Below are 15,890 nucleotides of genomic sequence, written 5' to 3'. Positions count from 1 at the left end.
TGGAGGCAGGTTGTTCCATTGGTTAATTGTTCTAACTGTCAGGAAGTTTCTCCTTAGTTCTAAGTTGCTTCTCTCCTTGATCAGTTTCCACCCATTGCTTCTCTCCTGCCTGAGTACGGCTGGTCAGCCAGCTACGAATCCATCTGGTGGTGATGCTGTCTAACCCATATTTTTCTATCTTATCGAGTAGTAGGTTGTGATCTACTTTATCAAATGCCTTACTGAAGTCCAAGTAAATTATATCCACAGCATTCCTCTGATCCACTAATTTTGTCACTTGGTCAAAAAATGTAATAAGGTTTGTCTGGCATGATCTGTTTTTGACAAACCCATGTTGGCTTTTAGTAATGACTTTGTTTGCCTCTAGGTGTTCGCTGATTCGTTGTTTTATTATCTTTTCCAGAATCTTCTCAGGTATATAATCTTGACATTCATAAGAAGGCCCAGCTAATACACATAACATTTAAAAACGAGATTGTTAATGCTGATAACTTTGGAAACTGGCTGAAATCCTACCAGATTTTCCTTTGTATCTCTTTTGGGCAGAAAAAATGTTTTTCATTTTGACACCCTTTCCTTTCTTCCCCTATTGATTATTTACCTCCATATGCACTTCCTTTTTGCTATGGCTGCCTGGACATAGCAATTTGTCATTGCAATATACCTCATGTTCTACTTTGAACAACTGGAAATGGGGGGAAATTGTCAAGCTTAATCGCCAAATCATCTTCCTCCTTTACAATATGTACCAAAACTATGACATACACATGACATGACATGCACCCTCCTAGACTTCCAAATGTTTGTAATATAAATGGGTAGTCTGTGATTCAAAACTTTATGTCTCCCTCAGTTGCATCATCCTCAAGGATACTGATAAGGGGTACGTTTTTATTCGTGGCGTCCTTGCTCTCTTTTTGAGGCTGTTTGTTTGCTTACAGCTGTTCCATTACCCAACTAGGTAACATCATCAGTGGCATTGATATTACCTAATTGGATAATGAAATGTCTACAAGCAACAACTAAACTCAGGGAGCACAAAGGACTCCACAGTTCAACCCTGAGCTACATATATTCTCTTCTATATTTACATTTCTTCCATTTAATTAGTACATTGACATTTGCACTTTTCAAAGACTAAGTATTCTGTATTACAAAATGTTCTCCTTCCAGACACAGATTCTCATGTACCTCTATCAGTACACCTTAGGAATTATAAAGCAAACAACATCTACAATTAATGTATTAGTATGTCCATCTTTAACCTCTGTATGAGAATTCTGTTAACCAGCTTCTGGTATTCTCTACTTTTGATAGCAGAAAACTAATGACTTGCTATAATCTGGTAGTTTTAATAAAACGACTGTGCTCTTCTAATTGTTGGATAAATTCTTAAGTGAGTTTTTCCACCACACTATGTGTGCATATGCATGTCCTTTCTTACAAGGAGCACGCGATTACCAATAACTGATACAAAGGTTTAATTGTCTTTGGATGTGCCAGAGATGCAAAAGAATGCAAGGCGTACCAATGGTTGCTATGATGTTCTTCATCCATATATTACCATTAACATCACAGACAGCATAATAAGTAATAATTTATATGCCGCCTGACTCTCAGTGACTCTGAGCAATGTACACATTGTTAAAAACAGGAAAACAACACAAAACAAAAAAGAGCAAAGATGGCAGAGATAACAAACCCAAATAGGAACAAAGAAAAGAGGGGCTTCAATCACACTGGTCTGGGCAAAAGCCAGATCTTCCAATGTCCTTTGAAACACCTGTAGGGTGAGAATCTCAGGGGGATCCACAGCATGGATAGTACATTTGGTGAAGATGGGAGTACTCAGAAGGCGCCAGGTTGATGAAGCATACAACAGACTCATATTTCCATGTAGGTATCAGAACAACAAAATATTCTGTGTGGTCATTACTATATACACACTGCCTACTATCAAACAAGTTTTTAGTGCAGATGGTAAGTCGATTAATTCCAATACCTTGTACAATTTGATTAACTCGATTAATTCCAATGACTTGTACAATTTGATTCCTGCTTTAGCGTCATTCTTAAGTGTTACAAAAACAAGAAGCAGTGGAGAATTTTGTATGAAGAACCGCTGAACAAAACAGAAACTGGCAGGAAATCATCTATCTTACCAGAAATCTCAGGTTGTTATAGCAACGAAGCAGGAGTAGAAGGTACAATGCCTTGGAGCAGAAAAGCAAAACCCAGATATATACCTAGCTCATTATTTTTTTTAAAAAAAGGGGGGGATTCCAGGTTATGAAACTCCTCAAGTAGAAAGGGACACTAATTTTCCTAATACTCTTCACAGACCTATGCAGTTCTATTGATGCTATGATGCCACTGGATGTGCTGAAAATTTCTTCTTGCCTCAACAAGCCTGGGCAATTGGGAAACTGGGAATATATTGATATCTTTATGCTCAACAGCCAAATAAATTTGGCTATATGATATCATTAGTGACAACAAATGAAGTCAATGCTTTGCTGTCTGCTTCAGTGTTGTGGTGAAAATGAGGAATCTGTCTAGTTCCAAAGCTACTACAGGTAGTCTTCAACTTATAACCATTCATTTAGTGACCACTCAAAGTTACAATGGCACTGAAAAAAGTGAGTTATGACCAGTTTTCACACTTATGAAATCCCCAAGGTCATGTGATCAAAGTTCACATGGTTGGCAACTGGAATGTATTTATAATGATTGCACTGTCCCAAGGTCATATGATCACCTTTTGTGACTTTCTGACAAGCAAAGTCAAGGTCATAAAATGGATCAAAACTCACTTTAACAACTATCCTGCTTAGCAATAGAAATTTGTGATCATAAGTTGAGGACTACCTGTATGTGATGTGTCAGTCCCTGCCTAGGCAGCAGAAACTTATTCCCTTCCCACAAACATACACATATTCCTCTGATTTTCACCTATAATCCTTTTTCTTATTTCCATCAGTAATATATGGAAAACAAAAATAGATTGATCAATACTCTGTAATAGCATATCGTTGTATCCTTGTGTACATTAACCTCATTAATTCCATAGTCACAAACTTCTGACAAGCATATGGTATGCCTAACATGGGAACAGCATGGTTGACTAGATAAGCTTTTGTCTTCTGATGTTTTTGCCAATCCTAACTAGATCTGGTGCATCAAAAAATTCTTATCCAATATCTACTACCATCTATATACTATATACAATTGTTTATTTACAATACATTTCTCAATTAAAATATTCAAGGCAACCATCAAACACACCTCTTTGGATTGCTGTTGAAGAAGTCTGGAAGAAAGTGGCCAAGAAAGGTTATTTAGTATCTGACAGGAAAAAACAACTGCCCATGTTAAATTGATTTAGGCAGACCTTTCAAATGATACTTCAAGTATATTTTTCAAATCTCCTTGAAAGAGACAAGAAAACATTATCAATTTTTCCACCTACCTTAGCAGCACCAATTTGCTCTTTTCGAAATTTCTCCAGAGGTGTGATTAGGACTTCACTAGCATTTTCAATCTGCCAAGGAAAAGGAAAAGAAATGCTTACTCTCTACTAAGTCTAAGCATTCACATTCCCATGATCATTTATTGTTTTAACCTCCCTAAACATGACAATTTTTTTTCTTCCTAGAAGATCTGTATGATTCAGAATTTTACACACCATATAATTAGGGATCCCCTGATTTCAATTTTACAATTGAAGGCTGAACAATTTAAGAACTGTGGTTCTTAAAACACAGCTTCTCTAGAAAATAAAAAAGAAAGAGCGTTGAAAGAGTTTCAGAAAACAGATGGTTGCTACTATTAAGTACTGTACATTGCTGGTATATAATCTTTTCCTTTTCTGGGATTGTAAACTAAACAGGTTAGGCCTGGACAGTATTTTGATGGGAGAGTTCTATGGAATACTATGAATAAGGAGTAGGATGGAATTGAAAAAGCATTCCAAAAGGCGGCAATGAAAAATTTGATAACCATTTGTTGTCAAAGCATGTCCATGAGGTCAACAGGAATTGAGCTCAACTTGAAGTAAATGTTGATTTTTTTTTAATCTATAAACATATAATCTATGGATTTTTTCCCCTAATCTCTTCCTTTAGGTGGATCACTATAACACTGTGGAACATCCACAAGGCCAATCCGGATGGATTTCCATAGGGATTAAAAACTTGGGGGGGGGGGGTCCCTAGGCACTGGGCCGGGAAGTTAAATAAGTTCCTTTTTAGGATTCACTGATGTAGATACCTGTGCTGCTTAAGATGTTACTGTATGTGTTTTGTTTTTGTTGACATTTGTATTGCTGAATGTCACTCAAGGACAAATGGCCAACTATATAAACCAAAGAAATAAATAGGTTCATAATATGGAACCCACAGAACCCATATGGCCGTTTCAGCTGACATCCATAAAACTCCAAAATTAAGCAGATTTTAAAAATAATCATGATCTCTTTAGATTCTGAGAAGTTTAGATCTCCTAAGCTTCTGAGATTTCAGTGTTTCAATATAACATTGCAATTCTAACTTCCATGCTTCAGACTGTCTGCTCCATCTTTGTAAGTTTCCAATAGAATGTGAATCACAGGCTGGAAATGTATGTAGTGAAAGCAACCACAAACAAGGTAAAACCATGCCTAAACACACTTCTAATTCTAAAGTTGTGTAAACACTGTTTAGCTTTTCTAATTTTCACCATTAAACCTTTTGCTATTATGTAGATTCCCTTATTCAGAATATTCTATAGTTAGAAGAGCGCTGGTAGCGCAGTGGTTAGAATGCAGTATTGCAGTATAGGCTAACTCTGCCCACTGCCAGGAGTACGATCCTGACCGGTTTAAGATTGACTCAGCCTTCTATCCTTCCGAGGTCAGTAAAATGAGGAGCCAGACTGTTGGGGATGATATGCTGACACTGTAAACAGCTTAGAGAGGGCCATAAAGCGCTATGAAGCAATATATAAGTCTAAGTACTATTGCTATTGTTATTGCTACAAAGTCCCAATGAGTCATAGAAAGCAAGAAGTGTCTGATTGAAAAGCTTTTTGTTTTATCTATAACTTTTGAGTCCAAGATAACTTAAAGATAACAGAAGACTGATGTTGATGTTTGAATAGCCAAGAGTAATGCTAGGCAGAGAAATTCTCCTAGATTTTTTTAATATAATTCAGTGAGCTGTAGAAATTCATTCACAGAGAACAGAATCACAGAAACATTTTCAAAAGTAAAATAGGAGGCTCTTGTAGTCAGTCACAAGGGCTGTGTGTGAATTTTCTGTCTGTCATTATAGAATCATCTCTGTAGGGATTTTGTAGCATCCCTGGCTTCCCATGTTTCTATTAAATCCCAAAGGAAGACATCATGAGGGAATTCCTCCAATTGTTTTTTGTTCATACTTGTACTACCGTCAGCTTCGTCCTGTTCTCATAGAGAAATCACCATGCTCGGCAGGCAGGCAGACTTGCTAAACTTTCCTCCTGGTTAAAAAAACAGCCAGCCAGAGTGTGAAGCAGAGGCAAGATCTATGAATAGCCCAAGAGATAAGAGAAGAAGCAAAAGAATTTTGAATGAAGAGTAAGGTCAAGATACAAACTAGCTCAAGCATTTCTAGGGCATGTAGGATGAAGATTCTGATTCCAGTCTGGAGTCTTGTCTAGTTTTATATCCCAGGCTTCAAGCCTCCCCTGAACTATATGAGTCACATCAGCTCAATTCAAAGGGCCAATCTACACGAGCACAACAAAACCTCTTCACACACCATTCCAAAGAAGCTTTTCTCTAGTTCCATGATTAGCCCTTTAGCTCTTCACCTGAGTCACCATTATTTTTGCAGACTTCACCCCAGAGGTAGAGATCCAAGATAAGTGGTGCCTGACCCAGCAGTACTTGCAAGAGGGATCTGGATATCTTGGTAGACCACAGATTAAGCATGATCCAGCAGTGTGCTGCGGCTTCCTAAAAAAAATCCAATACTACACTAGGCTTCATCAAAATCATGAGAAGTGATAGTACCATTCTGTGCGGTCAGACTGCACCTGAACTACTGTGTCTGGGCTTGGTCACTGATAAAAAAGGGCACTGAGGAACTGGAAACAGTATGGAGAAGGACAAAGATGATAAGGAGGTTGTATGCTTGGTCCTACAAAGAGCAACTAAGGGAACTTGGTATATTTAGCCTAAAGAAGAGAAGGCTAGGGGGAGACATGATAGCAGTCTTTCAATATATGAAGGGATGTCATAGGAAAGAGGAATAGATTTGTTCTCCTTACTGCTTGGGGGTAAGGCTACAATCAGTGAATGGAAGCTTTACGGAGGGAGAGGCAAACTTGGAATTAGAAGGAATTTCCTAAGAGCTACTGAGCAGTGGAACAGCCTGCCTCCATCACTGGAGGTTTTCAAGAAAAGATTAGATGGCCATTTGTCTAGGCTGGTATGAGGATTCCTGCACTAGGCTAAGGATTTGACTAGAAGACCTCCAAGGCCCCTTTCAATTCTATGATTCTATGACTTAAATCTATAGTCCCTTCTACATGTGATGCCATCAGGGACACTTTAATCCAGCTGGGAGCAAAAATGTCTAAGGAAGCTGGACTGCATAATACAGTCTTTGTTCTCCGAGTGCAAGACCAAATAGATTCAGTGGCAGGCAGTTTGCTATCTTATTAAGCTGCCAAGACTTACTGCCTACGGATGAATATTGCTATTCTTTTTAGGCAGAGAAGTTGACAATTTGTTGAGCTAGATAATGGCCATTGGCCAAAACAGACAAGAGCATTGCAAAAATTACCCACAATTTCTTCTCATAGCCAACATCTATCAAAGCTTGTAACAAGATGAGAAAGTTGTTCTACATCTTACTGAATAAATTAAAGCAATGGCTTTTTCTAATCATAGCACGTATACAGACCATGATACTGACTATTCCAAAGGCTAATTAATAGAAGATTAACAGGACAGAAATCGATAGTACTGCTTGCAACCCTTTCTTTTTTAAAAAAAAACTCCTTCCACTGCGAGCAAATCTAAATGTTAATGGTGTTGATAATATGGTCTCCCATCCCACTGACTCAATATTACACTCCTCTTGAGGTTTTTTCCCATTGGTAAAGTTGCTGGTAAAGAAAACTGTTTCAGACACCGAAAGGAGGATCTTTTATTATCAATTTACTCCCTTCAAAATCAGGGGGAGAGAAGAGCTAATCTATCCTATAAGCCCCTGGGAAGCTGCTCCCCGGAACCCAGGATGGCGCTCATGTACATTAACAAGAGAAAACAAATACTTGTATGACTTCAGTAATCTCCCCCCAAAAATTCCCACCATACTCTACCTTGATGCTTTACCAAACTTTACTACCACACTTTTCTGTTCTGCTTCTGCCCGAGGTATTATATCTAAAACGAAGCAAGGCCTTACCATTCGTATGCGCTCGTCTTCTAGGTTCCTTAGAACAGTAGCAAATTCTTGCAGGGATTTTGCTATGAGGAATAAAAGGAAGACAATCAAGATCACTAAATACATTTAGTCTTCACTTGCAACAGTCCATCTAGCAACTGCTCAAGGTTACAACGGCACTGAAAAAAAAGATTCATGACTAGCCTTCACACCACCGCTGCATAGTCACGTGTTCAAAATTCAAGTCCTTGGCAACCAGGATGTATTTATACCAGCTACTGTATCCTGGGATCATGTAATCACCATTTGTGACCTTCCCAGCCAGTTTCCGACAAACGAAGTCAATGGGGCAAGCCAGATTCATTTAACAATAATATAATTCATTTATATTCATTTAACAACTGTGGCAAAAAAAAGTCATAATATTGGGGCAACACATTTAACAACTGCCTTGCTTTAATAATTCTGGTCCCACTTGTGTTTGTATATTCATTTAACAACTGTGTTTGTATATTCATTTAACAACTGTGTTTGTATATTCATTTAACAACTGTGGCAAAAAAAAGTCATAATATTGGGGCAACACATTTAACAACTGCCTTGCTTTAATAATTCTGGTCCCACTTGTGTTTGTAAGATAAGGACTATCTATAGTATGAAAGAAAAAGATGATGATGATGATGATAATAATAATAATAATAATAATACTAATAATACTAATACTACTACTATTAATAATAATAATAATAATACAGTTGGAAGGGACCTTGTAGGTCATCTAGTCCAACCCAAGTTAACTTTCTTGACCCCAAACGGCTATGTATTTGACCTAGGAAAACAAAATAAACTAGCATAAGCCCAAGACATGGATTGTTTGGCCAACCTAGTTCTACCTTGACCTTTATTACTTTCCAGAAACAAGGCAAGTGTGTCCTATTGAAGAACCAATGTTTAAGTACCACTTTCATATTAGTTTTCATTCTCTGTTATTTGTTTCCATGCTATTTGAAGACATTGTGCTTTTTAAGTACTGTGACACCATATTCTAGTCTTTCCCAAAGCTTTGCTCTTTCTGTTACCTGTCCATCTTTCAAAGAGGCATTCTTTCTAATGGGAGTATATATTTGACTTCCAAATGTGAAGACTCTAATTTTGCAGTTATCTTTTAAGCACATTTATACCTTCTGATAGGTAGCTATCTAAATAAACCAACATGCACAAATATATTGATGCACACTTACATGCACGAATGCATTATACATACACATATACTCACATACCCTATACAATTATATACCTATGCTACCGTGTTTTCCCGAAAATAAGACCTATCCTGAAAATAAGCCCTAGCTTGATTTTTATGTTTGTGCCTAATATAAGTCCTACTCCAAAAATAAGCCCTAATTAAGACCCCACCCTCTGGTTGCACAAGGTGGGACAAGGCACACGTATAAAAATCAAGCTTGGGTGGGGGAAGGGGGTAGAGCTGCCCCACACGCTCCACATCCGCTTACCTCAGGACCACTGTAGCCAGGCCTCCCACACCCCGACACCTTTCACACTGCTGCCCCACTTCTTCTGCAGCCACTTGCGGCCACTCGCAGCAGGATGCCACATGGCACGTTCCGCTGGTGTCACCGCTCATGGCAGAACTACTGCTCACCAAACAGCAGTACCGGCACATTGTGCCACATGGCATCCTGCCACAAAACCGCTGTGGTGTCCTGCTGTGAGCGGCTGCTAGCAGCCGCAGAAAAAGTCAGGCGGTGGTGCAACAGGTGTCAGGACGCGGGAGGCCTGGCTGCAGTGGTCCTGAAGTAAGTGGGTAGGACATCCCCTGAAAATAAGACCTAGTGCCTCTTTTGGGGAAACATGGTATGTTTATGAGCCGTGGTGCCGCGGTGGTTAGAATGCAGTACTACAGGCTACTTCTGCTGATTACTGGCTGCCTGCAGTTTGGCAGTTCAATTCTCACTGGCTAAAGGTTGACTCAGCCTTCCATCCTTCCGAGGTTGGTAAAATAAGAACCCAGATTGTTGGGGGCCATATGCTGACTGTGTAAACCACTTAGAGAGGGCTGTGAAGCACTGTGAAACGGTATATAAGTCTAAGTGCTATTGCTATTGCTATTTATATGATTTTGAACACATGGTAGGACAAAATGAATGGATGATTAGATAAAAATACAAAACATATCTTTGTCAACTGATTGATAGGTGATTGGAAATAGGTCTGTCACTTATTTATGTTTACACAAGCATTAGAGGTACACATCCCTACAATAGGCACTGCATAAATGGTAGTTCATAGAAACAAGGTTTAATTTTATACAATGTTATCAACGTTGTCATTTAATTTTAAGTGTATGCTTTATATGCATGTATGTTTGCGTATTTGCATCCACGTAGCTGAGAAGACAACAGAACCATTGGACAATCTGTCAAATCAATAACAGAACATAAAACATTGCACAGCCTTCAAAATTAGTGACCAATTGGCACCCATTTCAGAGCATACACTTGATGAGTTTTGAAGTATGATCAGTCCATCTGGCCCTGCCTACTTAAAAACTAACCCTCTTTAACGAGTGCAGGATTAAGGTAAGGTAATCCTTTTGTTTTCATTATTTCTCAGACAAATAAAACGCTGGGGGGGGGGGTTGAATGTGTTAAGAAACAATGCAAATGAATAACATAACAATCTTGTCCCCAAGCACTAATCTTCCCTCATGTAGTAAGGCAAACATAAGCCTTTTCTTTTTTTTCCTATTTTCTGTTTGGTTTGATGAGCAACAGGGAAGATTATCCGGAAAAGATAGTTTGGACTTTCAGATGAGACATTATCTTCAACATGTATTCACAAATAGGTCTAAGTAGATAAATAAGCAAAAAAACCCGCATCTGGTCCTAAATAACATCTCTGGGGGCAAATAAATAACATTCATATTTTGAGTTTTGTTTGGTCATTTGTTTTCTGAGGAAGATAAAACAATAACAACAACAACAACAACAACAACAACAACAACAACAACAATAATAATAATAATAATAATAATAATAATATAAATGTAAAAACTTGGAAGGTACATTGGAGGTCATCTAGTCCAACCCCCTGCTCAGGCAGGAAACCCTATACTATTTCAGGCAAATGGCTGTCCAGTCTCTTCTTAAAAGCCTTCAGTGTTGGAGCATTCACAGCTTCTGGAGGCAGGTTGTTCCACTGGTTAATTGTTCTAACTGTCAGGAAATTCCTCCTTAGTTCTAGGTTGCTTCTCTCTTTGGTTAGTTTCCATCCGTTGTTTCTTGTCCTGTCCTCAGGTGCTTTGGAGAATAGCTAGACTCCCTCTTCTTTCTGGCAGCCCCTGAGATATTGGAACACTGCTATCATGTCACCCCTAGTCCTGAAGTTCTTGGACCTGTTTGTGCCATTACTTGTATATTAGATCGCTCCACAGCAGTTTATAAAAACCTCGAAAGACTTTATTACTTAGTTTATTAACATACTCTTCTTCAGATAGAGTTTCCAACCCCCTTAAAGAAAGCAGTTCAACTTTTGCATAGACCAAGGGTCCTCAACCTTGGCAACTTTAAGACTTATGGACTTCAACTCCCAGAATTCCTCAGCCAGCTTGCCAAAGCTGGCTGAGGAATTCTGGGAGTTGAAGTCCACAAGTCTTAAAGTTGCCAAGGTTGAGGACCCCTGGCATAGAGAACTATTTTTGGCCTGACCAAGTTTAACAATGAATGTTCAGTTTTCATATTTAGCCAAGCTACAGGAACTCTTACAAATGATTTTGATTTTTTTTTCTAGATTTGGATCTGGATCGGATATAGAGAGCCTTGGCCACTCTGATGGATGAACTGTATCTAGAGAACATGAGGCGCTGCAATCCTATTTATATTATAAGATCTCTCAGTAACTTCTGATACTGGTGACCATTTGTTTGGTACACTTGAGAGAATTGAGGGGCAGAGGTGCTACTTGCAATGATTCCTATAGCTCCAGGAGTTACCAAAAACAGATATTGGGGAAAACCTCATGTGGTATCCTGCAAGGATTTATTTTTCATGATATTTAACATTAACATGAAGCCACTGAGAAGAATAAATAGGTTTGGCCTTAGTAATCAACCATTTCTTTGATACATAACCATACATTGCTATTCTTGAAGCTTCTGAATGTCTACAAGTTGTAAGAGATTGAAAGTGACAGGCAAACTGAAACTGAACATGAATTGTTATTATTTCTAGGACTGAATTTCAGGATTAAGGAGAAATAGAGATTCTGGACAAAACTGCATTCCTCTTTAAGAACAAGGTTTGCAGGTTGGAGATGTTCCTGGATTCAGCATTGATGCAGCACAACACAAAACATTAGAGGCAAAGGAGAGCCTTTGATCAGCTCCAAAGGGTACACAAATTGCATTCCTACCTGAGTTCAGAGACATGGTTTCAGTAACTCATGGTAATGTACAACTATGTCATTGTAATGCAACCTTCATGAGGTGGCCCTTGAAGTTGGTTTATACCGTGCAGCTGTTCCATAATACAGAGTAGCACCAGGCCCCATTTTGAAATTTTTGAACACCTTGCCTGGTTTAACAACTGTTCAGTTATGATGGCATGAAAACAGTGACTTACATCTAGTCCTAGGGTCACATGATCAAAATTGGGGCGCTTGGAAATATGTATTTACAATATTTGTGGTGTCCTGGGGTCATGTGATCTCCATTTGTGACCTTTCCAGGGGGCTTCAGTCAAGCAAAGTCAAAGAGGGAAGCTGGATTTGCTTAACAACCAGGATCAAAAAAAAAAAAAAAAGATTGTAAAATCAGTGTGAACCACCTAACGATCACATCATTTAGTGACAGAAGTTGAAATCCCAATTATGGTCATAAGTCAAGGATTACCTGTAATAATTCGTAAGCTCATCCTTCCTGACTACTGTAGGTATGTATGTTCCACTTCATTCTTATCTGTATTCCTCCTATTTAAGTCACTGGATTGCCTCATTTGTAAATCAAAGCCTATGGACTTACCTATACATATTTCATCATCTGTTTCTGCATCGCCTATGCACTGAAATTTGAAATCATTCAAGGAGTCTGCAAACTTCCGTTTTGCTGAAGACAAATCTATAAAAAAAGAACAAAAGGGTTTTGGTGACAAGTAATAAACCACAGACTTAGCGAGCACAATTCTAGCAACTTGTAGCAATGTCCTTCATTCTGTCATCTAGGCTACAGGGTAATCTTAGATGTTAAATAAATAAATAAATAAATAAAGGTTCTGCTGAAAGAAAACTACTGATCCATAAGTATCTTTCAAAAGTATTTTTTAATAAATCCAAGAAATGAACATTATGTCACAGGAAGCAAAACTGAAAGGCTTGCTTCATTACGGGCAAATCTTCAATGTTCCATCAACTTTAAATCATAACTGGCAGCAGTTCCTACTATAAAGGCTATCCTTACAAGACATTATTTAAAGATGACATACTTGGTTAATTTTAAAAATGCACACAACTTCCAGTCCCTGGTTTTAGTTAATTCTCCGAGGAAGGACAGGAAACAGAGCAGAATGAGGAAGGCCCCATGATGCAAGCAATGTTTTAATAAACTATGCCCTTTATTTATTCCCATGTATTTTTCTGTTTGAATAGTTCTAACATAACCATGCCCGTATAGTTTGTTATTACTGCATTTCATTTTGTAATGTTTCATTGTTCTTTTCCACAACGAAAGCCAAAGAGCTGAAACATTCTACGTGTCTTTGCCAGATAATGGCAAGAATGCTCTTTTGCTATCAGGGTTGAAATGTCACATAGTTTTCAGAAGGGGTTTCTAAAAAGGAGGCTGGGATGGCAGCACAAGACATGCATCTGGGACCTATAGAAAAACAGCACTCACTCCAGCCTGCTTTCTCCCGATAACAATATTTGCTGTCATTCTATCTTGGCAAAGTTTTGAAATTTAGTCTCATTACATCAAGGAAAATTAATCTTGACAGAACAGTTTGTTAAGGCTGCATCCCAACTGGGAGGAGGAAGGGAACATATAAACACACGTACATCTATCCACATAAGGGGGAATGGAGAATGAGAGCGCACAGGAACCCATGTATGAAATTAAAAGTGGAGTAATGAAGAATTCTCTGCAAAACTTTGGGACTCATGGATAGCCAATTAGAAAACACTTATGGAAGAACTGATTTTGTATATAGTAACTGCAGTGAGACTATTATATACACAGCGATGGAAAAATAATGAAATGAGTATTTGAGTAGATCATGAAAATGGCAGAACATGTAGAAATGGTGCAATGAACCTGTTTCATCGGGTATAAGACAACAAGTGGGAGCTGGTTTGGTGTAGTGTTAAGGCATTGGGAGGCTATGAGTTCTAGTCCCACTTTAGGCATGAAGTTACAAGATTACTTTCTCTCAGCCCTAGAAGAAAGTAATGGCAAACCACCTCTGAAAAATCTTGCCAAGCAAACTGCAGGGACTCACATAGCCAGTCTCCAAGAATTGGACACAACTGAATGAATTTTTTTTAAAAAATGGAAACCTCTTCTAGACTTTTTGCTGAAAATGGAAAAAAATGAATCGATGATTTATGGATTTGCTGATTCAAGGGATAGAATATGTGAAAAAGAGAAACATGTTGTGACTTTAAAGAAGGAGGAGAGATAATGAATTTGTTGTAACTGCTGTAAAGAAAATTTGAAACCACTTCTTTTCCTTTTTCTTTTCTTCTTTTCTTTTCCTACCTGCAACTCTTTTCTACTTCTTTTATTTTTATTTTTATTTTTTTTTATTTCACTTTATGTTATTTCTTAAAGGGAGGAGTCCTTTGTTCGGCAAGGTATAGGGAATCAAGTAATACTGAACACAGCAAAAGCTAAAATTGTATGTGTACTTACGGTAAGTAAGGGGCCATGTTATGATGGGGGAATGAACAGATAAAAATGTATTAAATTGGTCCTTTGGTCAGCTGGCATTCTCAGGGTACTCTGATTGCTGTCTAAACTGTGAAATTGGCACTCTCAATCATAGTTCTTTTGAAGATGACAGAACAGTTGAATGTGAATAGTTATAATGGGCTATGAAAATAACCTTGGGAGAAAGGAGGAAGAGCCGCAGCCTAGACAACAATCTGATAAGAGAAATTTGAGTCTAAAGGAGAGCTGTGGGTAGAGAAAGCATTTCAGAAGGGACCCTTCCTAGTTCCCTGTAAAGGCAGGGGAGAGGAGAAGGTTTTTTTGGACTTGAAAGATCACTGTAACCTTATAATAATAATAGTATTAGGAGTCAAGGTTTTGATTTTCTGTCTGGACTATCTCAAAAGGCTGACAATTAGAAAAATGATGAGCGTGCTAGGGAAAATTAATTCATCTTGCTGACAAATTACTTATTGTACAGTGTTCGGTAACCTCTTGTTTCAAACGATAAGGCAACGTGGATATGGAGCTATTATTGTGACTTCTGGTTTTCTATTGACATCTGCCAAAAAGAGCAAAGCAACCCTGGAAACTGAATCTGTAACACAAGGAGGAAGTCAACCGAAATTGCGCAAAAAACAAATCAATATTAACTTCAGTCAGTCAGAGTAGGACACTGGGTCTTCTGTTCCCACCAGATGTTATCTGATGCACTTCATTTGAATGGAACAACATAATCAACTTGCTACATCAAATCAGATTCCCAAATCTTTCCAAAAGCTTTAAAAAGACCACTTCTACATTTGTTCATGTCAGGAAAAAAAAAAAAGAAAATAAACAAGCAAAAATCTAAACCCGTTCTGAAATGGAAGATTCAGACTACAACCCCTATCGCTCAGAAACTATTCCTGCTTTCTTCTTTCCTGAAAATAATAAGGAAGTGTTGATTTCGTAAGGGCTGGTTTCCTTTAACCAGAACTGAATGCTAAACTTTTGTCTCTTGAGGTTTTTTTGCAGAGCGTGATGTCCCTTTTCCTCTTCACTGCATGCACACCCTGTGGGCTTAGCAAAAGTTTGCATTATGCAATGTGGGCATTTTGTCAAAAAGAGTTTACTACAGCATCATTCAGCCCTGGGATCTAATTGTCACATTCCACCATAAAAGAGGAGTGGAAAGAGACTTCACGTGAAGGATGCCAAACTCACTATGTGATGCTTATGAAGACTTTGCAGACTTTGCAGACTGTATTGCTTAATAAGCTCTATTACACGGCACTTGAATCATAAGTCAGGGCTCTTCAAACTTGGCCCTTTTATGACTTGTAGACTTCAACATCCAGAATTCCTCAGCCAGTGTGTCTAGCTGAGGAATTCTGGGAGTTGAAGTCCACAAGTCATAAAAGGGCCAAGTTTGAAGACCCCTGCTCTAAGTGCTGATTAGTTCTGGGACTAGGGTGGGGAGTGAGGGTGGGACATGCTGCTGTGATGCTGGATGATGGCTTGGAAGCCACCACCTGTATTCCTATGCACACACAATT

General features: G+C 38.4%; 1 protein-coding gene across 1 annotated transcript in view; it reads right to left on the bottom strand.

Annotated features, from left to right (window-relative positions):
• Positions 1 to 12,538, bottom strand: part of ARHGAP26 (Rho GTPase activating protein 26) — a 174,101-nt gene extending 161,563 nt beyond the window's left edge. The window contains exons 1-3 of the mRNA XM_029287106.1: positions 12,451 to 12,538; positions 7,434 to 7,495; positions 3,470 to 3,541 (exon numbers count right to left, since the gene is read on the bottom strand). Of these exons, the coding sequence (XP_029142939.1) occupies positions 3,470 to 3,541; positions 7,434 to 7,436 (75 nt within the window). The 5' untranslated portion in view covers positions 7,437 to 7,495; positions 12,451 to 12,538. The remainder of the gene's footprint in view (positions 1 to 3,469; positions 3,542 to 7,433; positions 7,496 to 12,450) is intronic.
• Between the last annotated feature and the right edge of the window lie 3,352 nt (positions 12,539 to 15,890).

Source organism: Protobothrops mucrosquamatus, unplaced genomic scaffold (genome assembly GCF_001527695.2).
Source record: "Protobothrops mucrosquamatus isolate PMUCROS unplaced genomic scaffold, P.Mucros_1.0 scaffold_245, whole genome shotgun sequence".
NCBI lineage: Eukaryota > Metazoa > Chordata > Lepidosauria > Squamata > Viperidae > Protobothrops > Protobothrops mucrosquamatus.
The sequence above is the reverse complement of the archived record's forward strand: the minus strand, read 5'-3'. Positions and strand labels throughout refer to the sequence as shown.